Source organism: Chelonoidis abingdonii, chromosome 1 (assembly GCF_003597395.2).
Source record: "Chelonoidis abingdonii isolate Lonesome George chromosome 1, CheloAbing_2.0, whole genome shotgun sequence".
Classification (NCBI taxonomy): domain Eukaryota; kingdom Metazoa; phylum Chordata; order Testudines; family Testudinidae; genus Chelonoidis; species Chelonoidis abingdonii.
This window is the reverse complement of record NC_133769.1, coordinates 166,004,840-166,030,829: the sequence shown is the minus strand read 5'-3', so window position 1 is coordinate 166,030,829 and position 25,990 is coordinate 166,004,840. Positions and strand designations below refer to the sequence as shown.

The following is a 25,990-nucleotide window of genomic DNA, read 5'->3' as shown; positions in this document are numbered from 1 at the left end:
CTACTTCCGTAGCTATCCAAGATTCCCGCAGTCTCCCGCCCCCTTGAATTCTGGGTTGAATCATTGTCGCGGGTGGTGTCTGCGTAAATGTCGTCAGTCATCTCCTTCCTCCGGAAAACAAAGCTGACAATCCTTCATCGCCATTTTCCCTGATTTGCCTGGCAGACGCCATATGCACGGCAACCATAGGAGCCCGTTCCAGCTTTTTTTTCCGGCACCTGTATGTACTGGATGCCGCGCAGAGGCGATACTCCCAGTGCTACACAGCAAGCATTCACGTTGCTTTGCATGTAGCAGAGATGGTTATCCCCAGTCGTCTGTACTGCTCACTGCCGGAGTAAACTGGCAAATGAGATGACCGTTATCTCTACCCCTCTGTACTGTTCCACATGTATCATGAGTGCCCCCCTGGCGAAGATCGGCCGGGGGCGCAAAACAAAATTGGGTAATGAAACTTCCCAGTCAACTCCCTCCTTTATGGTTTTTTCTAAAAATAGAGTCGTCCTGCCCTAGAATAAGGGCATGTACTAGAGACCAGTGTATCAGAGCACAGCGCTCCGTGTCAGTATCACAGGGATGCCCTGCACAACCCCACCCGTTGCTATCCCTCTTCCCACAACCCCTGGCTACCGTGGCAGTGTCCCCCCCCCATTGTGTAATGAAGTTATAAAGAAAGGCAGGAGATAGAAACAGAGACTTGTTAGTGAATAAAATGAGGGGAGGCAGCCTCCCGGGGAGACAGTCCAGGCAAGACAATAAGCGGTGCGGGGAGAGGAGCCCAGCCAATGCTGTGCTATGACAGGTCAGGCAGTACAGAATCTTTTCTTTACACAGGAAAACGGAGGGGGCTGATTGAAGCCAGCCCCATTGCTATGATGAAGACGGTTAATAGCTACCCACAATGCAACGCTTCAGAAATCGACGCTAGCCTCGGACCATGGACGCACAACGCCGAATTACTGTGCCTAGTGTGGCCGCGTGAAATTGAATTTATAATATCAGTTTTATGAAACCGATTTTAGCTAATTCGATATTATCCTGTAGTGTAGACGTGGCCTTAGAAAACTTAATGAAACTTCTTGGCTTACATTTCATTAAAGTCAAACATAAAGGAATGGCTGGTTTCCCAGCATATAAATGACTGTTGGAGGTGCATGTCCAGAGTAGTCACTCTGATATAAATAAATGGTATTAAGAAGCAGAAAATATTCCTGTCTGTGATTCTTGGTGTGACGGACATGGGAGCTCCCTTTAGTATTTTATGAATATTATATGTTCTATCTGTTTGGAATTCCATTGTGGTGTTTGCTGTAATTACAGGAAGTTTATTAAAGCAGCGATTACTTGTATGTATGCAGGGAAGTGGAAAAAAAAATTCACATTGTTCCATTCATTGATACTTAATGGACAATGCAGATGTCATTCACTTGGAAGTTTTGCCTCTGGCCTTACTGAGATCAACAGCCTGGCTGGAACCTGGCAGGAGAGGGGGCAGCAGCAGGCAGGAAACTGGAACAAAGAATTTGATGTGGATAAAAGGACAATTCCTGTAGAAAAGGGGAGAGTGAGGCAGGGACTCTGGGGAACAGACTGAACCTCAGTCCCCAGAAGGTGAAGGTGATAACTAGGCTTGCCTAAGCCTCTAGATAGGACAGATAGATGTACAGACCGTTTAGGAGGTTTTTTTTTAACAAAATACTCTCTTGTTATGCTTTGATTGTACTGTTGAGAGCAAACAATACTCTGTTCTGAAAAGGCCTTTAGGGTCACTGTGTTCACAGCTTGTAACAGCTTCTGAAGGGAAGTTTTGTAGGTAGCTGAGCCCAGAGTGACTGAGCAGTCATGGTTGGTACACAGAGTGCTGTAGCCAGAGGACAAGGTCTCAGAGTGGGAGAATTGTGGAATTCTGTTCAATGGAGCAGCCGGGAGTGGAAATTTGGGTGGGTCTGACTTTCAGGTGGATGAGCAATGACAGATTGTATTAGCTCAGCTACTCCCCTGATGTCACGCCCTCTCCCTATCCCTGGTGCCGCAGATACAAGCCTTCACCTGCCAAGTGGGACACATGCATGGGGCGGCTCAGAAGATGGCCAGGCAGAGCTGCTGGAGTGTAACTTTCTGAAGGGCGGTTGCAAAGCTCTGTCCTGGATCTCAGGTGCCTCAGTGACGCTCTGGGCTGCTGTGGCAGTATTACACCCTGCTGAGATCAGGGTGAGCCTGGAAGCTAAGTGGGCGAGCCGTGGCCATGCCTCTGATTCCGCTTTGAAAGAGGTATAGGCACAGGGCCTGTCATCTGGTGGGGTGCACTCTAAGACACTAAGGGAGAAAGAGTGAAAGGTAAAGATATCCCTAAACCATCATACTTGCTATCTACAACTCTAGGATTGGAAGGATGTGAACTGCAATCCCAGTAAAGACACTGAATGTGAGAATTCTAAATAGGCAAGCTTGCTCCCCAAACTCTTTGGCCAAATGTTGCATCTGCAAAAAATAGGCTTTATATACAGTCTCTGAGTAAAGACCCAGAGAGTGCTAACAAGCAGCCCTGTAATGTCCACTAAAAATGTAATTACAAAGTCTTAATTAAATGATCTGTTGTTCTCTAATTTGTTCTTGCTAGCTGTGTTTTTTTGCTAGATCTAACACTTCGACATACTGTACAATACAATGGAAAATGTGAGAGGCTAGTTCTTGCGTAACGATGAATAATTTCACAAGCTAGAAGGTCACAAGAATTTAATCATTTAGAAATATTTTACCACCCACTGGTATCTAAAATCAAAACAGAATAGCATGCCTCATATCTGTTGTGCTGGAGCTGGATTCCTAAACTTTTTCTCTAGGCTGTTTTGTGTGTAGTGGCACTATGCCAGGATAAAATCTGAGAGAGTTGCTTTTCTTTATATAAATCCAATGTTCAGAGAATGAATAAATTAATTAATAATGCCACTGTTAGAGTATGTGTGTGTGAATAATCTTTGGTTTAAGATTCTATATGATGAAACTCTGTGCAGAGAGAGATTTGGGTCTTTCTGAATACATATTTTCATTTTTCCCCTCCCTTTCACCAGTTTGAGCCAAATATTTATTTAGACAAAATATACTTGTCCCAGCTACCAAGTTTCCAGCATTGATGTTACTTTTTGACCCCATGACTGTAATCCATGGGCACTGCCTGCCTTCTCCTATGGGCATTTGAAATTTGTAGCCAAAATGTGCTCTGATTAATAAGTGATAAGAGTGCATTCTTCTCTCAGCTGATTGGCATTGGACTTAAACAGATGGATTAAAACTTGATTGGGGCTAGATTGATGCAAGACATTAGCCACTCCCCCACCCCACCTCACTCCACCCCACCCCACCCGGCGTGATGGACAAATCTCAGTTTAGGACCCTTTGGAGTCTGACCAGAAAGGAAGGTGATGGCAAATATCTGAACTTCAGAGCATGAGGTCCAAAACAGCGATCTACAGCTAATTTACCAGTGGCCATTGGGAGTTCTAAATCTGAAGTGGCTTGTTAATGATAGGGATATTAAAATAGAAAAAGAGAGGAGACTGTTAATCCTCCTATCCCTGTCTTTAAAAAAAATAAATTCAAAGTTGGGAAAAGGGAACCCATCATGCAGTTGCCTCCAGTAAGTTTGGTGCATTTCATCTCATCTGTCAGACATGTGGCAACCAATCTGAAGTCAGGTTTATCCATGGCCCTATAGCAGGCAAGGTAGACAGACATGGCAGGCAAATGAATCACATGTGACAGGTGTTATTCACATTTCCTAAAGCACTACTGGAAGACACTCAGATACTACGGTGATGAGGGAAGTACAAAAAACGAGTATAGAGTAGAATAGAGTTATCCCCAAATTGTTCTCTTGCCTCTCAGAGGCAGCTGCAGTTGGTACAGTCTCTTCAAGGTGTCACTCCCTCCCCCAAGCCTTTAAGGCTCCAGAGCCCTAATGGAGCAGAAGAAAGAAGATGGCTCTCTGAGGGAAGGAGGACAGAAAATACCACTCCTGTATGAGCATGTTCTGTGTAGAGTCCCCCACCTCTCCCTGCCATCCTGTTGCAGTGATAGCAAGTTCAGATGGGATCAGACTTGCTCCTGGCTCCTAATGTATGCAGCTCCTTGCCACTACCAGAGATAGAAGGAGAATGTACCATCCAGTAAAACCTAGCAAATTCAGACTCATTGGGGGAGTCCTGGGATAGGCAACACTCAGCTACTTCCTGTCCTAATTTGATTTATCTGGAGAGGGCTTCCACCCAAGGTCAGAGACTGGATCAGCCAATTGTTCATGGCTTCCCTACTGTCCCCAGTAGGGTATTTCTTCTCTCTCCCTAACCCGAGAATCTCCCAAAGGAGACCCTCTTTCTGCATATTCTCAAGCCACCACCTCAGTAATCGTGCAGGACTTCTTTTCTGACTGTGAGCCAAAATAGCCACCTGCTCACTTTTTATCTCATATTGGGAGTCTCTGGAGGAAGAAGAATTGGACCTGTACTCTGAGCCTTCAGATCTCTTCTGAGAATCCTGGAGTCTCTGTGGAGGAATGGGTTTAGTTATTCTCACATCCCACTAAAAACCTGAAGATTTCTGCAATAGAGTCTAATGACCAAGAGGATGAGGCTTGTTTGCCCATCTTTTCCGTAGGGAGAATTATCGGACCAGGCTCTTCCTTGTTCATGGTAGGTTGCTAGGCCCCTGGTTCCCTTCCTTCTTGCCCCAAGAACCTGCAAAGAATCTTGTGACTGAATCATGCCTTTCATGATCTGTGACTGGCCCACACAAATGTGGGCTCAGCAGTAGCATCTCATTCCAAACCCTCAGACCAGTTCCTGGAGTCTATCATTTCCTTCTGTGATCATCTTGATCATAAAGTGGATAATATAGTCAGGAAAACCTGCCAGCTAGCTGACTGTGACCACTTCCATCTGCAGCTTATACACCTCCAGGGTAGCTGTTTCATATGTAAGACAACATTCCTTGATCAATAGAAATCTTCCATGTGCCTTGCTGAGGTTTTTCAGCCTCCTCAGCATTGATCTGAGGCCCATCCATCTTGGAACTTACATCCTCAGTTTATGAGCTGTGTCTCACAGTTTTTCTAGATTCACCCTCTGGGGAACAGTCTCATCATAGCTTAATTTCCTCGCTTTCCTCTAACATCCTGGACTCCATTCTGAAAGAGGTCTCTGAGAAGAGAGCCTCTCTGCCTGATATGAGAGAGTTGTTTGAGAAGTGCAACTCCAGCCGGGGCAAGTAACATTCCTTTTGTGAGCTGGAATTGAAGTCCGAAATCTTTTCTGGCCAGTTCAAGACCAATCCTTTCTGATTACTCCTATCCTACCTCATCCACCTTTGTCTCTCCCACTTCATCCCCACAAAAACCATCTCCTTGTTCTTTCCTCCAGTGTTTACCTCAGCCCACCCTCACCAGAAAGTACATAGGAGTCTCTCACCTATCCTCTATCCCTCCTAAACATCACCCCTCTCTCCTTTCATCCCAATGAAAATAAGCTACATCCTGTATATAAACTACATCCTGTGTAAAAATTACAACATGTTCTTGATCATGGACCAGTGTTGTAGCATGTCTGGTGAAGACGTGCTATGGCGACAGTAGAGCACTCTCCCATCAGCATAATTACTCCACTCAATGAGAGGCAGAAGCTACGTCAGTGGCAGAGCATCTCCTGCTGACATAGCATGGTATAGACACAATGTTAAGTTGATGTAACTTACATTGCTCAGGTGGGTGGCTTTTTAACACCCCTGAGCAATATAAGTTACATCAACTTGAGCGGTAGTCTAGACAAGCCCTAAGATGCTCTGAGATCAATCAGATTGCATGAGAATCCTCAAACTCTTCCTGGTTAAAAGGCCAAGTTCCCTGCCCCTACAGTCTCTCTTGAAATCTGTTGAAGGAGGGAAAAAGCAGTATATTTTTCTTGCCCTTAGGTGTACTCTTAATCGGACTTAACATTTGAGTCAAGTCACAGTTTAACCTGAATTTGGGCATTCTGCACTTTGCCCCTTGAAGGTGTTGATCCACATCATAAAACTGTGTTATAGTTGTCAAGATTGGGAGAAAATGCTCAAGAGAAGCCAGAACAGCAGGCATTTTGCAGGTCAGGGCTGAGGTACATTGCTAGAGCTACATGAGTAAGTTCATAGAGCCCTTTTCCCCACAGTGTGGTTGTCCTTCACATCACATACATATGTACAAAAAGCAAGCAAAAATACTAAATTTATCCCTAAAATGTAAAACGAACAAATAAAATGGAAAAAAACGCTGTTTGTCAGTCCTTTGGTTTACTGAAATGCATGGTGTACCAGAGATCTGTATCATTTTTGCCATGATCAGAATGTTTACCTCTGTCTTTGTAATTGCTAAGTCCAGTGATGTTAAAAGATCCTTTTGGTGCCATTAAGTGTTGGAAGGAAAAAACTGTGCCTAACTGCACTTAGTTTTTAAACTTCTTTTGACTGTTTTTCAAATAATTTCTATGCATACTCAAAGTATCTATGACATAATACCATGGTGTTCTAAAATAAATTAGCCTCTGCAAATTAACTTTCTGTTTTAAATTATAGCTAGAGATTTTAACCTTTGAGCTCCTGAAATGAGTCCTGACCTTTTGGCTGACACTATTTTCTGTGAAATGAACTTTGTATCCTGGGGTATGTTTCTGTTACAGAGCCTGGAAAACATTTGATGGAAGAAGTCTTGTTCATTACTTTTTTTTTTAATAACAGTAATCTATAATGAGCGCTAAAATCATGTTTATCGGAATGAAAGGGGGGACATTCAAGAATTTATCTGGATTAACTGATATAAAGAGATTTTAATGTAAGTGATATACATTGGGAGTCACAATTTAAAATCAGAGAAATGTAGTTCAGAAAGGACGACTTCTGTTGCTTAATTATCAGTTTTGCATTTCTGCCTTGATGAAGTCTGTAACCTTCAGTAATTTTAATAAATGGTGAAAAGCCAGATCCTACAGTTCTTGTGCATCCATAACTTCCATTGGGAACGTAGAACATGCAGGGACTCAGGGTTGAGCCCTTAGAACCAAATTCACATCTGGCACAAGCAGAGAAATTCCCATGAAGCTAATGGAGATGTCTGCTTGCACCAGATGTTAATTTGGTCCTCCAGAAAGCAAACTGATGCATTAAACAACATAGTTATTAGGCTAATTTTTAAAGGTAGACATTAACAATACTTACTACAACTTCCCTCCTCTCTCCCGGTGAAGTAAATAAGTATAGAATCATAGGACTGGAAAGGACTTGAGAGGTCATCTGGTCCAGTCCCCTGCAGTCATGGCAGGACTAAGTACTATCTAGACCATTCCTGACAGGTGTTTGTCTGACCTGCTCTTAAAAATCTCCAGTGACGGAGATTCCACAACCTCCCCCTACAGAATTTATTCCAGTGCTTAACCACCGAGACAGTTAGGAAGTTTTTCCTAATGTCCAATTTAACCTTCCCTTGCTGCATTTTAAGGTCATTGCTTCTTGTCCTCTCCTCAGAGGTTAAGAAGAACAATTCTTCTCCCTCCTCCTGGTAACAACCCTTTATGTACTTGAAAACTGTACATACCCCCTTGAAATCATATCCCCTCTCAGTCTTCTCTTTTCTAGACTAAACAAATCCAATTTTTTCCATCTTCCCTTGTAGGTCATGTTTTCTTGACCTTTAATCATTTTTGTTGCTCTTCTCTGGACTCTCGCCAGTTTGTTCACAGGCTTCCTGAAATATGGCTCCCAGAACTGGACACAGTACTCCAGTTGAGGCCTAATCAGCGCGCAGTAGAGCAGAAGAATAACTTTTCGTGTCTTGCTTACAACACTCCTGCTAATACATCCTAGAATGATGTTTGATTTTTTTGCAACAGCATTACACTGTTGACTTGTATTTAACTTGTGGTCCACTATGACCCCCAGATACCTTTCCGCAGTACTCCTTCCTAGGCAGTCATTTCCCATTTTGTATGTGTGCAACTGATTGTTCCTTCCGAAGTGAAATACTTTGCATTTGTCCTTATTGAATTTCATCCTATTTACTGCAGAACATTTCTCCAGTTTGTCCAGATCATTTTTGAATTTTAATCCTATCCTCCAAAGCAGTTGCAACCCCTCCCAGTTTGGTATCATCCGCAAGCTTTATAAGTGTACTCTGTATGCCATTATCTAAAGATGAAGATATTGAATAGAACCGGACCTAGAACTGATCCCTGCGAGACCCCACTCATATGCCCTTCCAGCAGGAGGAGTATGAGGAAAACAAACCTTGTGGGCTAAATGTATTGACTGCAATGGAGTTTCACCTGTTGAATTTTGCCTAGGGAGATTGAATTACTTTCCCAGGGTCATGTACCGAATTGGTGTGGGAGCCAGGATTAGAATGTCTTGGGTGTTTGCTGCATGCTAAATCAATTAGATCATGATGCCTTGTAATTTACAGGAAAGTATATTCTGTACTTTGGTCTACTACCTGGTAGTCCATATGAAGTGTGCGGTCTGAGAGCAATATCCTTCTCCCACTGAAGTCAATGGGACTTCTGCTATTCAATTTGATGGCAATATGGTTTGTCCCTGTGTGTGTGTATTGAATAATACTATGCATACCTCTCCCATAGGCTTTTCATATATATCCTCTTGCCATTGTGCAGCCTTGGTTTGTATAGCATCTCGCTGGAGCGCCTCTAATACCTTTTTTGGAGTAACAAAGCCATATTGTGCTTCAAGCAAAGCCAGGTCAATTTTTTCAGCCTTAAGAACTCCTATGACTTCATCTTGAGCCTGCAGAAACACAAAGAATTCCAGTGAACTAGTTTTATGTATTGGCATGCTCAATGAGTAGCTTCTACATTAACATTTGGCAATAGTTGTTAAAGTGCTTTAAATTATATGTTAAGTATCCTTGAGATAATTGGTGTATGTGTGTGTGTGTGTGTGTGTGTGTATATATATATATATATATATATATATATATGTATATATGTATGTATATATATGAGCTTTTTAGGTACACTTTCTCTAATACTCAATATTTTGTTAAAAGTAGATTATGTAACTTAGTTTTTGTATGAACACATACTTTTCATTGTACAAGAATTTAGAACAAAATGTCATTTCAGGTATTGGCATCTATTTTAAGATGTAATTTTTAATGTACTTTGGGAAGCCAAGAAGCTTAGCATTCTCTGTTCACACAGGGTACAAAGGCAGCTTTTGTTGTTTAAACTGACTTGGAGGTAGTCAGCTTCTATTGTTACATGTACATGTTTGTGCACTGAAGCTAGTGAGGTACGTGGTGCAGAGGATGTGACCTTTTACAACAAGCATTCCAAAAGCATGCAATAATGGCAGCTCTTTAAAACAAGATTAATTGTCCTTAAAGCTGGCAGAAGTGACGTGTGTGGGGGGGTGTGTGTGTGTGAGTGAGAGAGAGAGAAATATTATGTATAGGGGAGTGTGTGTGTGTGAAATATATAAGGCCAAGATTTTCAAAAGTAACTAATAATATTAGGGTTCTCAATCCTGGGTGCCCCTTCAAGGCACTTTAAAGGATGTTGAGTTACAGAAAGTGCAGAGCCCTGCTTTGTGAAAACCAGGCCTCTTTAAGATGCCTTAGGTTGCCCACCCAAAAATCTAGTCATTTTTTGAAAATCTTGGCTGCATATGTGTATATTATACACTCTGTATATGTAATTGTATGTATTTTTCTTTATATATAGCATAATTGCCAACATTATCTTTAAGAGTAGAGTGTTAATTTGCTTACATAGTACTATGTTTGCATATGTTCTGGGACAAAACAGCAGGCACATGTACCTTTTATAAAGTTACTGTGTAACAAAGTCTATTGTGGAAACACATTGCTTGTATTTCTGGGGAGCCTATAGTATTTGACAGGTACCAAGATATAGGTATCTAAAACAAATAAAAGCAAATACCATGTAATTTTTAAAAATAAGTTCCTACTCTTTCATGGTGACAAATGTTAAGAAGCTAGAGGGGAAGGAATGCCTGTTAATACTAACTCTGAAAATGTCAAAAGGAAACGTAGATAGTCAAGTCACTTAAAATAATTCTATACTAGGGTTTCTGGAAAAAATTGGCAATGACCTTTTCAGACTGTACACTCAATATTGCTAACTCTCATGAGTTTATCATGAGTGTCATACTATTTTCTTTTATTAAAGCTCCAGCCCCTGGAGTCATGAGAGTCTAATGAAGTAACAGTTTAAAAAAAAAAAAGTGTCTAACTCTTCTGGAGGTGGAGAAAAGCTGAAAAAGTGACTTAAGTAATCTCCTCTTGGAAAAAAGAAGGTAAATAAAAGACACAAGATTTATCATTTTTAAAAATCTAATTTTTAAAATAATCTCATGATTTTGGGAGATTGAATCATAATTTTGGAAGGGTTGGAATTGGTAGTACCATGTATTGGCAAATTAGGAATCCAAAAAATTGCATTCCTACTTTTTTTCAGCAAAAATATTTTCTGTGACCTATAGGAACAAGATACAAATTATGCAGGGCCCCAGTATGTTCATATTTTTAATAGCAGCAAAGATTCCTGTGGCACCTTATAGACTAACAGACGTATTGGAGCATGAGCCAATAGCTTATCGTGGGGAATACCCACTTTGTCGGATGCATGCACGAAGTGGGTATTCACCCACAAAAGCTCATGCTCCAATACGTCTGTTAGTCTATAAGGTGCCACAGGACTCTTTGCTGCTTTTACAGATCCAGACTAACACGGCTAGCCCTCTGATACATATTTTTAATGTAAACCATTTCAATTTTAAATATACTGAGAAGGCTGGACTCTTTTTTTTAACTAGACAGAGATGTATTTGCTTAGAACTGTGTTTTCAGAGAGAGTGTTTGGGAAATTTGGGTCTTGATCTAAATTTAGAGAGAAGGCAGGGAAACAGGTGATGACTTTTGAAAAGTTTAACACCACAGCGTTTTTCTTAACACACACATCACTCCTGTGTTTTGGGCCCAGTATTGGCAGAGGGGGGAAAGGATTGTTAGGAATTTCCCTGTGAAAAGGGCCAAAATAACATATTCTACAATTAACAGTAGATTTGGGAGCGTGCGCATCTGTGTCTGTGTTCAACTGGTCACTTGTGTGTGAATGACCAGTTGAATAAACACACATTCAGAATATATATAATATTAATGTGTGTCTATATATACATATATTAATAATAAAAGTACTCACATAGGTAATGTCCAGATGTTAAACTGTGAAGCCATGTGATAAATCCATTTATCATGCACCTTTGACCAGTTCACCTGACCTCTGCTCACAAACATTCCGAACTCATGAGCAGTTTCAAACAGCTCTCATTACTTTTATTAAATCACCTTGCTCGCCTCCATTTTTCTGCAAATACAGACTTCCATTCTCACTCCCAAATTATATTTGCCTAGGGTGGGCAGCATTCAGCCCTGGGCCATTGAGAGCTTTTACATATAGAAAAAGTCACAATTTTGAAATCCAATATCTCATGGCCATGGTGGGAGCCAGCACTCATTCCTAGCCCTGTAAGGCCTGATATAATAGACCTTTTGAGCTATTGTAAACCTATGTTAAGGCATTTTTGGTGGGGGGGGGGGGTGCTCCCTCTGAATCCTGTTGGACTCCAAGTAACTAATGCAGCTGGCTTTACAGGAGGTCACAAGAAATGGCCCCAATAAAAGTTTTTTCTAATTTCTAAAACATTCCTAAAATAGTTATGTAACAAATATTTTATATTCTGAATGCATGATGGGATTGTGTAGTATTAAAGTTTTACCAGTTGTCCGTAGGGATGAATTCACATGTAGTTGCACACTTTGAGAGTAATGGACCATTGAGTCACTAAGACGTTTCCATGATGACACCTACATATTTTAAATATGTTATATACTGGGATGAGTAGGGAAAGTCTAGTGTTTGTTTTGGGTTGGGATTTCTTGTCTGTGATGTATGGATGAAAATTTTATGTACTCTTACATTTTGCATTTGTACACCTGCACCAATTACAATAGGTGTACTATCTAAAATGGGGGGTGGGGAGCGAATATTAGAGTAGATTAAGCAATGAGCCTACAATCTGGAATATAAAACAAAAGAAGACTGCACCTGTAATTCACCCTCAAGCACACTAAGAAGAAATAGTAGGTCATCTCGAGAGAGGTCCTCTCCTTTCTTGGAATATCTTTTTTGTTTTTTCTCAGATTCAGGACTTCTTTGGATGGTGCAGGTTTCTTTCTCCTTTTGTCCCCTTTTCATGTTTACTCTCCCAGCATAAGGAGTATCTTCCTTATGGTGGCCTCTCATCTTTTGCTGGCATTGTTTGGATTTGGTTGGACTTTCTGTGCTGTTACTTCTGGAGCGCATGTGTATGTCCTGGAGCTGGAAGGAGTGGGGAAGAAGTGAAATATTTTAACCATCATTGAACACAGAGAATTACCAGTGGTGGCATTTACCTCAGAACAAAGGGTCCACAAAAGTCTGTGTATGCCAGTTAAGTGGAACAGAATATTAATGGTATAAATGGTTCATAAGCAGACTGACCAAGTCTCCTGGTGTGTCAGGAAGATTCCCGTTTACAAGCAAAAAGCTTCCAACTCCTGATTTTTTAATATTATATCCTGCAACAGCAATGCTCCTTCTCCTGCTTGGTCCCAACCATTCCAATCCCTTTCTCAGGTGCCTTACTGTGGGCCCCGAGGGAGAACTGAAGGGTTCAGTGCACTTCTTGCTCTCTGTGTTGGTATGCATGCAGCTAGTCCCGCCTCCAGCAATAGCAAGCAGGCGCTCACATGCGCTCACATGCACTGGCCATTCGGTCTATCTTGCTTGCGCTTTGCAGCAGACAGGTAGGAGGTGGGGGATGTTCACTGGTTGCAATGTAGAGCTGGGTATCTCTGTGTCCATACTGCTCTTGCCAGAACTGTGACCACTGTGCACATTCAGCAGAGATGCATCAAGGAGGCATGTTTCATGTGCCCCTGGCCCGCCACTGATCTCTGAAATTAGTTTGAAAATATTGGTCAGTATGTCCCTAGGAGTTTGTGTGAACCCACTGCATTGGGATGAACTTTGCCCTAAGGATCTAAATGGATCTTAACTAGGGCATTATGCCTTGCTGAAATACTGTCTGTCTGCATCACAGGAAACCCAAATTCCAGTGTGAACTATAGACTATGGGAATTTCACTTGATTAAGAGTGTTTTCACTGGGAATAAATTTATAATGTATGTCAAAAACAGATAGCTAAGGGTTAATGTTTCTTTTACCTGTAAAGAGTTAACAAAGGGAACCACACACCTGACCAGAGGACCAATCAGGAAACCGGATTTTTCAAAGCTCAGGGAGGGAATATGTTTGGGTCTGTGTCTTTTGTCTGTTGCTCTCAGCTATGAGAGGATCTTTCTATCTTCAAGCTTCTAATCTTCTGTTTCCAAGTTGTAAGTACAAAGGTAGAAAAGACAAAGGCTGTTATTTTTTTTTTTGTATTTACATGTGTGTAGTTGCTGGAATGTTTAAATTGTATCTCTTTTTGAATAAGGCTGTTTATTCATTTTTCTTTTTTAAGCAATTACCCTGTATTATTGTCACCTTGATACAGAGATCATTTTTATGTCTTTTTCTTTCTTTTTATATAAAGCTTTCTTTTTAAAACTGTTTGAGTTTTTTCTCTGGTTAGGCAAGGAACGAAGGGAGGGGAAAATCTCTTGTGCCAGAGCTGACTAGGTTTGAATCTGCAGTAGCCTCTGGAGTGGGGGAAGAGACACTTATCTCTCTCTGTGTTTGCATTTCAAGGAGTTGAAGTTACGGTAATCTCCAGGGCCACCCAGGGAGGGGAAGCCTGGGGAGGAAGTAAAGAGGAGAAGGGGGAGAGGGTTATTTCCCTTTGTTAAGACTCAGGGCATCTGAGTCTTGGGGTCCCCCAGAAGGTTTTGGGGAGACCAGAGTGAGCCAAACACTGGAATTTTTGGCTGGTGGCAGCGCTATCAGATCCAAGCTGGTAATTAAGCTTGGAGGTTTCATGCTAGCATCTTAGTTTCTGAACTCTAAGGTTCAAATCTGAGTAGGAAGCTATGACAATGTATCATTCTCTATCTGCTGTTATTGAATATTTTTGTGGAGTAAAGCTCTCTCCCTTTTTGGTAGTAAGCTTTTAGATTTGCCAATCCTCCAGGATTGTCCTGGAGTCTCCAGGAATTAAAGATTAATCTTTAATTAAAGATTATGTCATGTGATGAAACCTCCAGGAAAACATCCAGCCAAAACTGGCAATCCTGTTTTGAGATAAGGCACAAAATGACAGTGCCTAGCCTAATGGAGCCCCAGTCCTGACTAGGCCTTCTGAGTGCTATTATTTATATAACTATTACATCCTAAACATTGTTGTCAATAAATTAATACTTGTACAAACATTAAATAACTCAAGGAGCTCAATCTACTCAGCTTCTCAAAAAGAAGGTAATTGGATGACTGTATCACAGTCTATAAATGCCTGTAGGAGGATCAGAAACATGATAATAGAGGTCCCTTCAATCTAGCAAGCAAAGGTACAATTGGGTCCAGTGGCCAGAAATTGAAGCTAGATAAATTCAGACTTGAAAAAAGGTGAAAATATTTAATAATGAAGGTAATTAGCCACTGGAATAATTTACCAAGGCTTGGGTTGGAATCTCCACCACTGGAAAATTTTAAATCAAGATTGGACATTTTTCTAAAAGATCTGCTCGAGTTCAATCACACCTATCAGATTTGAAATAGTAATTCAGGGAAGTTCTATGGCCTGTATTATGCAGGAGGTCTGACTAGATGGTCACAGTGGTCCCTTCTGGCCAAAATCTGTGAATCTGTGAATAAGAATACTCCAGCAGAGTTTTTCCTTCTGTCTGATCCTGAATGAAAATCCTAATCCTAGGTTTATATCTTTAAATAAAGTTGTCTCCGATGATCATAACATAACAAATATAGTAGCATTTATGGTTTCACTGCAGGAGGAGGATTCAAAGAGTAGGAGAGGGGAGAGAGCTTTTATTTCAACATAAATATGCGATGATTAGTTAAAAGTGACTAAGAAGATTTTGGAAAGGTAAGTGGAGTTATGTATCGCTGGAAATTTTCTGTGGTGGTAAAGTCCCATTTTAATAGACACATAATAATTTTAAAGTATCCTTAAAGTCATCCATCACAGGAGGAAATTTATGGTATTCCTTCTGGGCTCCCAGAGCCAGAATATAGCAGTTTTGAGGCAAAGTGCTTGGGATATCTATTTGATCAGGTTTTGCATTTGTTAGTATAAAGTTGGGGTAGGAGCTCATTGTAAGGCCGGCACCACCTACAGCATCAAGTCCCTCCTCAAAACTTATCTTTTCTGTAATATATTCAGAAGACTGCAACCTAATAATGGGTAGACAGGTGGCATGTTGTGATTACTGCTTCATTGGTTAAGAATTGTGCTTATCCTAATATTTCTGTTACCCTGTTTCTTATCCCACTACCCAACCCCACCCCACCCAACATGCTTGTTTGTATTATCTGCCTGTTATGTCTTGTCTTTTAGATTGTAACCTCTTTAGTACCGGGATTGTTGTTTACTATATGTGTACAATGCCTATCACAATAGGGCCCTGGCCTGGCCCTCTACAGTCTAGGCATTACCAGAGTAAAAGTGGTCAATAAGAATCATATCAACAAATACAGGGGTGATGTAGTAAATCCATTATCTGATCACCTATACACCATTATTCTGCAAGTGTAGAATGCCATGAAATGCATGAATGATGCACAAAGCCCTTTTTTATTTTTCTTCTAGTGGATTCTGCATGTTCTTTATGCAGCACCCTGAACTGCAGCTCCTGCTTGTTTTAAACTGATCATTCCAGGGCTCAAGAAGGCATTTCCTCCCCCAGGTATAGAATTGTCCTGTAGGCCAGGTGGATTATAGGGAGTTTTCACCTTCTTCTGAAACATTAGGTTTTGCTACAACCAGAAGCAGGATTCTGGACTTGATAGAGCAATGGTCTGACCAGGAATGGCAAGTTCTGTGCTTCCCCTCCCTTCCCCCCTGTTTTATACACAAATGCTCATATCCTTGAGGACCCTGCCATGCACCTTCTTCACAACCAAAGAGGGCTGGCTGAGACCCACTTTGGAGTCTGTCAAGGCAACTCCTTAATCACCAAGACATGTCATTAGTTTACTAATACAAAGTGCTTTTAGGGTGCCCAGATAGCAAGTATGTAAAATAGGGACAGAGTGTGGGGGGTAATATGCACCTATATAAGAAAAAATCTGAATATCAGGACTGTCCCTGTAAAATCGGGACATCTGGTCATCCTACTGCCAAGCTGCAGACACACCATCAGAGAGCCTTATGTGTTTGCAGTGGAGACTGACCAGAAGAAACCTTTGCAAAGTGCGCTGTTTCATGGTCATGGGAGCACAGCCAGATTTTTTTTGTAATTCTCTGTTGCAAGGCCAGCAAAACAGTGGACTTCAGTAAGAGTACAGGAAGACCATGCCTACCAGCAAACAATGAAGACTGGCAGCATTGGAAATTTACCAGACTGGTGACCAGCTCAGGGAGCGGATTAGGAAAACCAGGGAGCAGAATCGCAACTCACTGACATCATGTCTGCTTTAGGAGAAGTTTGACTGGATGCTGGGCATTGTGCTGAGCCTGGAGCAAGTGGTGGTGCATGATGACCTTGTCAGCCAGGATGCTGCCCTACTGGCCCCAGAATCCAGCATGGGAACTAATGGGAGCCAGCAGCCACCTCCAAGTGAGGGCAGTAAAGTGACTTTGTTGCTGAAACTGGTCCCCCAGGAGGCTGTGTTACAGAAGCAGCAGCAGCACATCTTGGGACCATACTTTGAGGAGCTGATTGTTGGCCCCCGGAGGACAAGCCTGCTTTGGAGCCTGCAGCAGACAAAGGAAGTGATGGAAGCTGCTGTAAAGCCTGCTAAGTTCCATTTTAATGTTTATTAATATAGGAATGGGAGGGATTTCTGCTCTATGAACCAGTCAAAAGTTATGAGAAGCCCCAGCAAGCTGCATGTATCCATTGATGATGGATTGTATCCCAATGCCTTCACTTCACGTACCCCAGCCCACCGCACCATGTGGAGTTCAAAATGACGACTGGGAAATGCAAGCAGTAAAAACGCCTTGAAAGTGAATTTTTTATTGGAAAGGTGCAGAGTTTTGCTAGGGCTGTTCCTGTTTCCTAAAAATAATAACCTCACACTGCCACACTTGTAAGTACACCACTCTCAAACCATTCAACAGTGGAATGAGCCACTTGGAAACAGTGAACTCTTGACTCTGTGTGTGTGTGCGTGTGTGTGTGTAAATTTGTTCCATTCATAAATCTAGTCCATTTTAGTTAAAGGCAGTCCATAGGTGACAAAATAATTTCTCTCATATTTGACTGGGGTTTGAAATTTTAGTGCAGAAATACGCCTGGTGGGGTGGGGGGCTAGGAAGGAGGCTGCGGAGGTGTATGTGTTTCCATGCAGCCATAACTGGCTAAGCTATTTGGAAGCTAATGGAGCAAGCATGCTGTTGATTCCCTTATGAATTGTGACCTAGTCCCTGGTGCTGATAGATGCAGGCTTTTCCTGAAGTAGGAACTCCAGACAGATAGTCACATTTTGGGAAAGGGCGTATTTTCCAGGGACACCTCAGCAGTTGACCAGTCTACTCCACTCATAGATGTGCTGTTCAGTCACAATCCATTTGAATACTTCTGTTGCATACACTTCAGGTGTCCCACTGGTAGCTTGGAATAGCATCTCCCCATGCCACATGGGCACCACCAAAATATGTCCTCTAAAATGTGGAAGACCTGAAATGATCGGGGAAAAAAAGCTTTTTTAGCATGGTCGTTGATGTCCCCGCACCCAAAATCCAAGTAGTTCTGTAATTTTTAGAAAACCATAAACAGCTTTGAATTTTTAACTTACCTTTGTCTCTGCTCTTCTTTCATTGTGATTAACAGGCAGCGTCCAGGGAGCTTCTGTGATCTGAAGCATCCTTCTCACAATATAGAGTAACTCCTCACTTAAAGTTGTCCCGGTTAACGTTGTTTTGTTGTTATGTTGCTGATCAAGTAGGGAACATGGTCACTTAAAGTTGTGCAGTGCTCCACTATTACGTTGTTTGGCTGCCTGTTCCCTCCGCCCCCAGCACCTGCCGGCAGCCCCCACAGATCGATGCCTTTCCCCTCCTCCCCCTGCCCATGGCAATCAGCTGGCTTGTGGCATTTAGGAGGGAGGGGGGAGGAGCGAGGACTTGGCGCACAGGCTCCCCCTCCCTCCCCTGCCTCCTGAACACTGTAAACCAGTTGATTGCTCCGGGCGGGAGGGGGAGCCTGCACGCCAAGTCTTCGCGCCTCCCCTCTCCCTCCCGTGCCTCCTGCCCGGCAATCAGCTGGCTTGCAGCTTTCAGAAGGGAGGAGAGGGAGGGGGGAAGAGCAAGGATGCAGCATGCAAAGTAAAGAGGGAAGAAGAGGAGGGGGTAGAAGAGGCAGGTCAAGGGTGGGAGCTTGGAAGGGGTGGAGTGGATGGGCCAAGGGTCGAGCCCCGGCAAAACCAGTGCCTGTGCTTGCAAGAACAGCAAAAGGAGCAGCCGGACAATCCATCCTCTTCCACTCTCTGACTCCATACCTCAACCAAGCTTCATACTCGGCAGTGATGACTGTAGTATTAAATTGTTTCTTTAAAATGGTTTAAAACTTATACCTATATTAAATTGCTTGTTTAAAATGTATATAGTGCCTTTCGTCTGGCAAAAAAAATCTATCCCTGGAACCTACCCTCGGCCCCTTTTACATTAATTCTTATGGGGAAATTGGATTTGCTTAACATCATTTCACTTAAAGTCTCATTTTCAGAAACATAACTACAACATTAAGTGAGGAGTTACTGTACTGAAGTTTAGTTTGGAAAAGTAACATTTTATGTCCTTGGAATTCCACAAGGAGTTTTCTTGTTCTCCTTCATTGAGCTATTTGAGACAATAACCCTCTGTCTTGTCCTAGTCCAGCCCCTTGACATCTACAGGCTACAGAACCTCCACAGCTCGCCCACACTGTGGTAGAAGCCTGGGCCAATGTACTTTCATGGACCATTCCCAGAGGAAGCATTTCCATGATGAACTTACGGTTTAAGTTCTGGACAGGGCCAACAGGCAGGTCCAGCACCAAAGACAGGAGGACTTGTGGCTAGAGAAAAGGCAACAAAGAACTACTGCAGGAGTGAAAAACATAGACTTCATCCACACATCTTGAAATTCTTCCCTTTCTCTTCCAAAGTGTCAGACCCCTCCCTCCAACCCCATCTCCAGTTGCAACATGGCATATTGGTTGACCTTCTCAGTGCTCTTGACAGTTTAGACAGACCACTGACTGCAGCGTACTATAGTGTGGCCACTGCAGAGAGATAATCCATTGTAGTGCAGATTAGGCTGGTTTTCTGTAAGGTTAGTCAGCTTTTGAATGATTCCAGTGTCACTTACAAACTGGAACAAAGTCATTTTTAACTTTCCACTTGTGTTTTTACCTTTTGACATTGAGCAACATTTTCCACCCAGTTTTTTTTTTAAATAGGACATGAAGTACCATGAAGTTTCTGGATATCAGCTGTCTCATGGCACCCTAAAGCGTCTGTCATCTCTTCAGAGCCAGGTTTCTGAATGTTAGCTTAATGAGTGGAAAATCTTTCTCTCTCTGTGCCTGTCTTAGTGTACACTATAATAACCACATCAAGAGGACCTACTTACACCAGAGATGTCTTGCAACATGGTTAAAACACTTTTCCCTCTTGTAGCAGAGATAGTAGTTCACCATACTGAGGCAATGTTAACTTCCCCTATAATGCCCATTGGAGGACAGAGCTCTGAACTGTACCGCGTTTCATGATATTTTCTTCCTTTGTGCTAACTCAGGCTCCCTATTACTCTGTACCAACAACTAGGGTGGTACTAGAGCACAGAATGACAGCTGGTAGCAGCCGGGTAAGGAGAGGAGGAGGAGACCTGACTCAAAGCACACCATCTTGCATCTCTGTGTGTTAATATTTATCTTTTGTAAAACAGTTTCTAGAGAGCAATGGTACTTGTACATTCTAGCTACAACATTATAAGGGGATCAGGTGCTTGCTAACTATTAAGCTTGTCATCATTCCCATGTGGAACTCTTGCTGGCCAGCTAGGTGATCTTTGCCCGTTTACTTGCTTTCGGATGATGCACTGTCTGCCTCCTTGGTAGTGTTTGCAGAGGCATCTTCGTGGCAGAGTGATAATGGCAGAGTGATAATATCCCTGCTTACCAATGCAGTACAGCTCTCTAGACCCTGTCACAGTCACATTGTCAGACCTGAATTGAGTGGGTGTTAAATTGCAGCATTCTTCTCTCTCTAGTGAGAAAACCAGTTGAGGGAAGTAATTTCTTCAAATAGGTTTGAGACCTTAGGATCTGTTCTCGTTGTGTGGGTCTTTAAAATTGTTTTTTTTATCTCCTAACATGAATGTTCTTTTACATTTAAGAAAGAAATCTTAGTGATGGGGTAATCTGTAGGATCAGAATATGCTCTCCTTAAGAGCCACAATAACAAATGATTGAATGTTTCTATGACATTAATTTGGTCTCCACCCTCTCAATCTTATTGTGAGAGAGATGAAACTGCATTTGTCTCTTTGGCAGCAGTGAACAAGCAGGTGGCTTAGAAATCCCCACTGTTATTGTGGGAAAGACAGAAATATCCTGCAGAGATGACTTCACCACAGATACCGGAGGGTTTTAAGAAACATCCATCTTTTTTTTCTCCTTTTCCCATCAGTATTTTCTCTCTTTAGCCAGTGATTGACTTATGAGCTAACAAAATCGCTCACAGGAGCAAATATTCTATTAATCCCATGGTAAGGATCCTGGATTGTTGAGAACTTGATATTCTTTCCAAGAGTCCATGACTAAGCAAGGAATTATGTGTTTCTTTTTCTAAACCTGTCTTATTTAAAGGGATATAGTCAAAACAAGAGAGCTCTTTTCTTCAACAGCTAACTCACCTGGGAGCTCTCAAGGATTCAGCGAGCGCTTCTGTTCCTCCACAGGGTCTGTAAGATGGAACTAAGTATCCAGGAGATCCAAGGGCAGGACAGGTCCCCTGCTTGCTCCCCAGTGAGTCTCTTGGCATGGTATCACAGGAGAGTCAAACTGCTGTCACAGGGAGAATAAACAAGCAGCCTGCGTTTCTCTCTGTGATAGGGTCTTGTTAAAACTTGAGATCCCTGGTCTTAGCTTCTCAAGGATCCTGCAGCAGCAGTTTTACATAATTCAGGAGAGTAGTTATTCAAACTGGGCAAGAATCTGGCTCCAAGAGATCACGTCAAATGTTTCCAAAGAAAGAGAGCACCTTGAAAGCCGTTTCTGCGGTGGAGCCTGGTATGTTCTTTCAACTGACCAATGTTCAGTTTACCATATCTTTGGCTGAGGGAGTCCATTTGGGTCAAAGGATGACACCGGGTCTTTGCTACGGAACAATTCTCTCTGTTGTATTTCAATGTGCTCAGGCTAAAAGTGGTGTGATATACCCTGCTTCCATATAAACTAGGTTCCTTCATCACTATGCCTTGCCCTGGAAGCCAATATAAGCCAGCAGAAGAGCACTTAAAGCACGTCTCCAAAAAAAACTCTCCTAGGCTGATGGGCAGACATGAGTCTTTGCATCATTCATGCCGTTCATGTCCCAAAGAATCAGGCAGTGGGCTGTCAATGCTACCGAAGTTCAGTCTAGCTTGTGCCTTTCTTCCCTTTTTTAAAGCTATGGAGAACCTGGGAAAGGTCTGGAAGGATCACTTGAAGGTCAGACTGATTGATTGTGCTGAATTGGCCTAGGAAGTCTTTTCTTGTTTTAACCAGAATTCTGCAGATATTGTACATACTCTGTAACTACTTTGCAATAAGATGTCTCACTGTCAGTTTTAAATTTTTGAGCCTTAATCTTCAGATCATGGATCTCCAAATCTTTCATAGTGTGGATTACATCTTAATAGAAAGATTGTCTTGTGGATTATGATTACACCAGCTGCCTTTCTTTGTATTGACATAAATCTGTTCCCCTCCCAGTCATGGTCACATGGGCTATCTCTTTTGTTCCCATTGGCATATGTTCTTGACGTAGCTACAGCAGTTGCTTACATGGCAAAAGTGATATTAGGAGATAATTGTGATGTATTTTTAGCTTCATATAATTAAAGTTAACAGTTGGAAACAGGGAGAAAGAGCAAATACCATGTGTCCAGTCAGCTCTCATCATATGAATAGCGAGCACTCTGTGGCTCGCAGACCACAGTTTGAGTCACTGATTTAGAAGCAATTTTATGTTAATATTGTGGTTTGAGAACTCGAGAACTGGTATTCACAGTATACAGCACTTAGAATGCATGCTACAGTTACCCAAAACACATGTTGAAGTTTATTCACATTATCAGAAATATTAAGTGCTATTAAGCATTCATGTTTAATTGTTTCTGATCTTTTTAAAGAGATGTGTTTCCATTCAGAGACTACAAACCTCTTTATGCATTAGATCAAAGTTCACTAACAAAAATGTCCACCCATTCCCAATCTATAGCACCCATATAGGGCCCAGTCTTTATCGTCTTGAAGTCAATGGCCAAATTCAGAGATGAGTCTAAGGGTACGTCTACAGTACGAAATTAATTTTAAGTTATTTTATTCGAATTTCCTCTATTGAGTTCATACATTCGTTGTTATGCGTCCCCACTAAAGCACGTGAATTCAACAGAGTGCGTCCACAGTACTGAGGCTAGCATCAAATGGCAGAGCATTGCGCTGTGGTAGCTATCCCTCGGTTCCCGCAGTCTCTGCTGCCCATTAGAATCGTGGGTTAAGCTCCCAGTGCATGATGGGGCAGAAACATTCTGGTGGGTTTTTCTGGGTGTATGCCATTACTCGCTCCTCCCTCCGTGAAAGCTACGGCAGACACCATGCTACCAGCAGACGGTGCAGCACAGGACACTGCCTGTTTCCTGGTATGTTGAATCCACTTTGAATGTCCTCTTGTCTTTCTGTCTACTCTTTCATCTAATCATTTCCCGCCGTTTCTCGGCCGTTGTGAACAGGGCCGCACAGCTTCCGCCTCTTTTTCCATGTTGTCTGTCCTGGGCTCCCGTGGAAGCTACAGAAGGCAACAATTCCCTGCTGTTTCTCGGCCGTTGTGAACAGGGCCGCACAGCTTCCGCCTCTTTTTCCATGTTGTCTGTCCTGGGCTCCCGTGGAAGCTACAGAAGGCAACAATTCCCTGCTGTTTCTCAGCCATCGTGAACAGAGCCACCCAGACAATCTGGAGAAAGTGGCAGAAGCTGTCCTGGGCTCCTGTGGAAGCTACAGAAGACAACCATTTACTGCCTTTTATCGGCCATCTTGAACCAAACAACTCATTTCGCGCCCTTTTTAAAGGATTACCCTTGTAGGCACAGTTGTGTGGCAAACATGCTGCAGTTTTGACCTTTGTAAATACCTTGCGCATTATCCAGCAGTATGTTCAATACCTGCAAAACCGGGAGAGGAAATGACAACAGTGCGACTACTATACTGATGAGGACATGGACACAGACATACCTAGATGCACGGCACGTGGCGATTGGGAGATCATGGTGGCACTGGGCCAGGTTTATGCCGTGGAACTCCAATTCTGGGCCCGAGAAACAAGCACAGACTGGTGGGACCGCATAGTGTTGCAGGACTGGGATGATTCCCAGTGGCTGCGAAACTTTCTTATGTGTAGGGCCACTTCCGTGGAACTTTGTGACTTGCTGTCCCCTGCACTGAAGTGCAAAGACACCAGAATGAGAGCAGCCCTGGCCGTTGAGAAGTGAGTGGCTATAGCACTGTGGAAGCTTAAAATGCCCAACAGCTACCGGTCAGTCGGGAATCAGTTTGGAGTGGGCAAATCTGCTGTAAGGGCTGCTGTGCTGCAGGTAGCTAATGCAATCATTGAGCAGCTGCTATCAAGGGTAGTGACTTTGGGAAATGTACAGACCACTGTGGATGGCTTTAATGTGCTGGGGTTCCCTAACTGCGGTTGAGCGATAGACAGAACGCATATCCCTACCTTGGCCCTGGCACACCGGGGCGGCCAGTACATAAACCACAAGGGGTACTTTTCCATGGTGCTGCAAGCACTGGTGGATCACAAGGAACATTTCACCGACATCAACATGGGATGGCTGGGAAAGGTGCATCTTCAGGAACTCTGGTCTGTTTGAACAGCTGCAGGAAGGGACTTACGTCCCAGACCAGAAACTTACTGTTGGGGATGTTGAAATGCCTGTAGTTATCCTTGGGGACCCAGCCTACCCCTTAATGCCATGGCTCATAAAGCCTGTTAGGGAAAAACACACCCCAAGACTAAAGTCCTATATTAACAAACTAGCATACGTTTTATATATGTAGGCCTTAGGCATAAAGTAAAACCATAGATTAAAGAAATAAAATATGTTATAACAAACCATGATAGTGCTGCTTGCATAGGTGAATTAAAGAAGGGAGCATAAGGTAGTTGGCTTAATATTGCCAGATTATATAATATAGATAATGGCTTTTATGGAATTTCCCGTTAAGCTTCAGCGAGTAATAACAAAGGCTTTATTAATGCTAAATTGTTTTAATCATTTGTCTAAAAGTTAAAAGCCTGTTTATTTAAAGTCTGAATGTATTTGTCAGCATATGAACCAAACTGTTTGGCCGGAATTGCGGAACTGGGCCCTAGATACAAAATCCCAAGGGGCCATGCGAACCTTGTCAAAGTAACCACAAGTAGGGGTAACTGAACAGTCAGGGCCGCATGACATTTGAGTGGACATCTATAAGGAAGTGGAAAGATAGTGCTTGCAATTTAAAAATATTTTATGCTATATAAGGAAAATATTAATTGTGTTTTGCAGTATAAACCATGTGATAAGCCAAATAAGGTTATGATCAATGTGTAAGCAAGATATGATAATTTGCGGTTTTAGGCTTTATAAGGACTGGCAAAAACTTGTACAAGAGAGCAGCTTAACCCTTGCTAGGGTGAACCTGTCTCTCCCTGCATATGCTTGTAATCAATAAAGGAGCCTCCGGCTGTCTGATTCAAATTCAATAGAGTGGTGGTCTTTTCCCCAACAAGCCGTACACAGGCATCCTGAACAGTAGTAAGGAGCAGTTCAGCTATAGGCTGAGCAAGTGCAGAATGGTGGTGGAGTGTGCTTTTGGATGTTTAAAAGGCACTGGTGCAGTTTACTGATTTGGTTAGCTCTCAGCACAACCAGTATTCCAATTGTAATTGTTGCTTGTTGTGTGCTCCACAATATCTGTGAGAGTAAGGGGGGAGACTTTTATGGTGGGTTGGGAGGTTGAGGCAACTCGCCTGACTGTCAATTTCGCACAGCCAGACAACAGGGTGATTAGAAGAGCGCAGCAGGGCGTGCCGCGCATCAGAGAAGCTTTGAAAGCCAGTTTCATGACTGGCCAGTCTACGGTATGACAGTTGTGTTTGTGTCTCTTGAAGTTACCCGCATCCTATATATATCTGAAAGGAAATAAAGTCAAAATTGTTATAAAACTGTTCTTTATTATTTTATGCACAATGCATTGAGAGTAATTATGAGGTAGACTGGAGGATGGGGGAGTTAGGGGAGTGGTGGAGGAGGAAAGGACAAGTCCAAAAACCAAATAAAAAATTCGCATATCCTAGCTTTCTGGTGCTTGGGCTATCCTGTGGGGTTGAGTGTGTGGGTCCCTGTAGCCTCCCCCCTCATGTTCTTGGGCATCTGGGTGAGGAGGCTGTGGAACTGCAGGAGGAAGGAGTTTGATTATACAGGGCTGCAGTGGAAGTCTGTGATCTTGCTGCCTTTCCTGCATTAGATCCACCATACAGCAGAG

At 42.6% G+C, this 25,990-nt stretch overlaps 2 protein-coding genes across 4 annotated transcripts in view; one reads left to right on the top strand and one right to left on the bottom strand.

Moving 5' to 3' along the window:
* The window catches only part of FILIP1L (filamin A interacting protein 1 like), a 126,140-nt gene extending 113,720 nt beyond the window's left edge, over window positions 1-12,420 (bottom strand). For both annotated transcript variants that reach the window (XR_012657021.1, XM_032776663.2), the window contains exons 1-2: window positions 12,159-12,420; window positions 8,641-8,814 (exon numbers count right to left, since the gene is read on the bottom strand). Coding sequence is in view for 1 of the 2 variants with exons in the window: in XM_032776663.2 (XP_032632554.2) it covers window positions 8,641-8,814; window positions 12,159-12,416 (432 nt within the window). In the remaining variant the exon portion in view is untranslated. The remainder of the gene's footprint in view (window positions 1-8,640; window positions 8,815-12,158) is intronic.
* The window catches only part of CMSS1 (cms1 ribosomal small subunit homolog), a 372,753-nt gene that overhangs the window by 120,107 nt on the left and 226,656 nt on the right, over window positions 1-25,990 (top strand). The window lies entirely within an intron of this gene.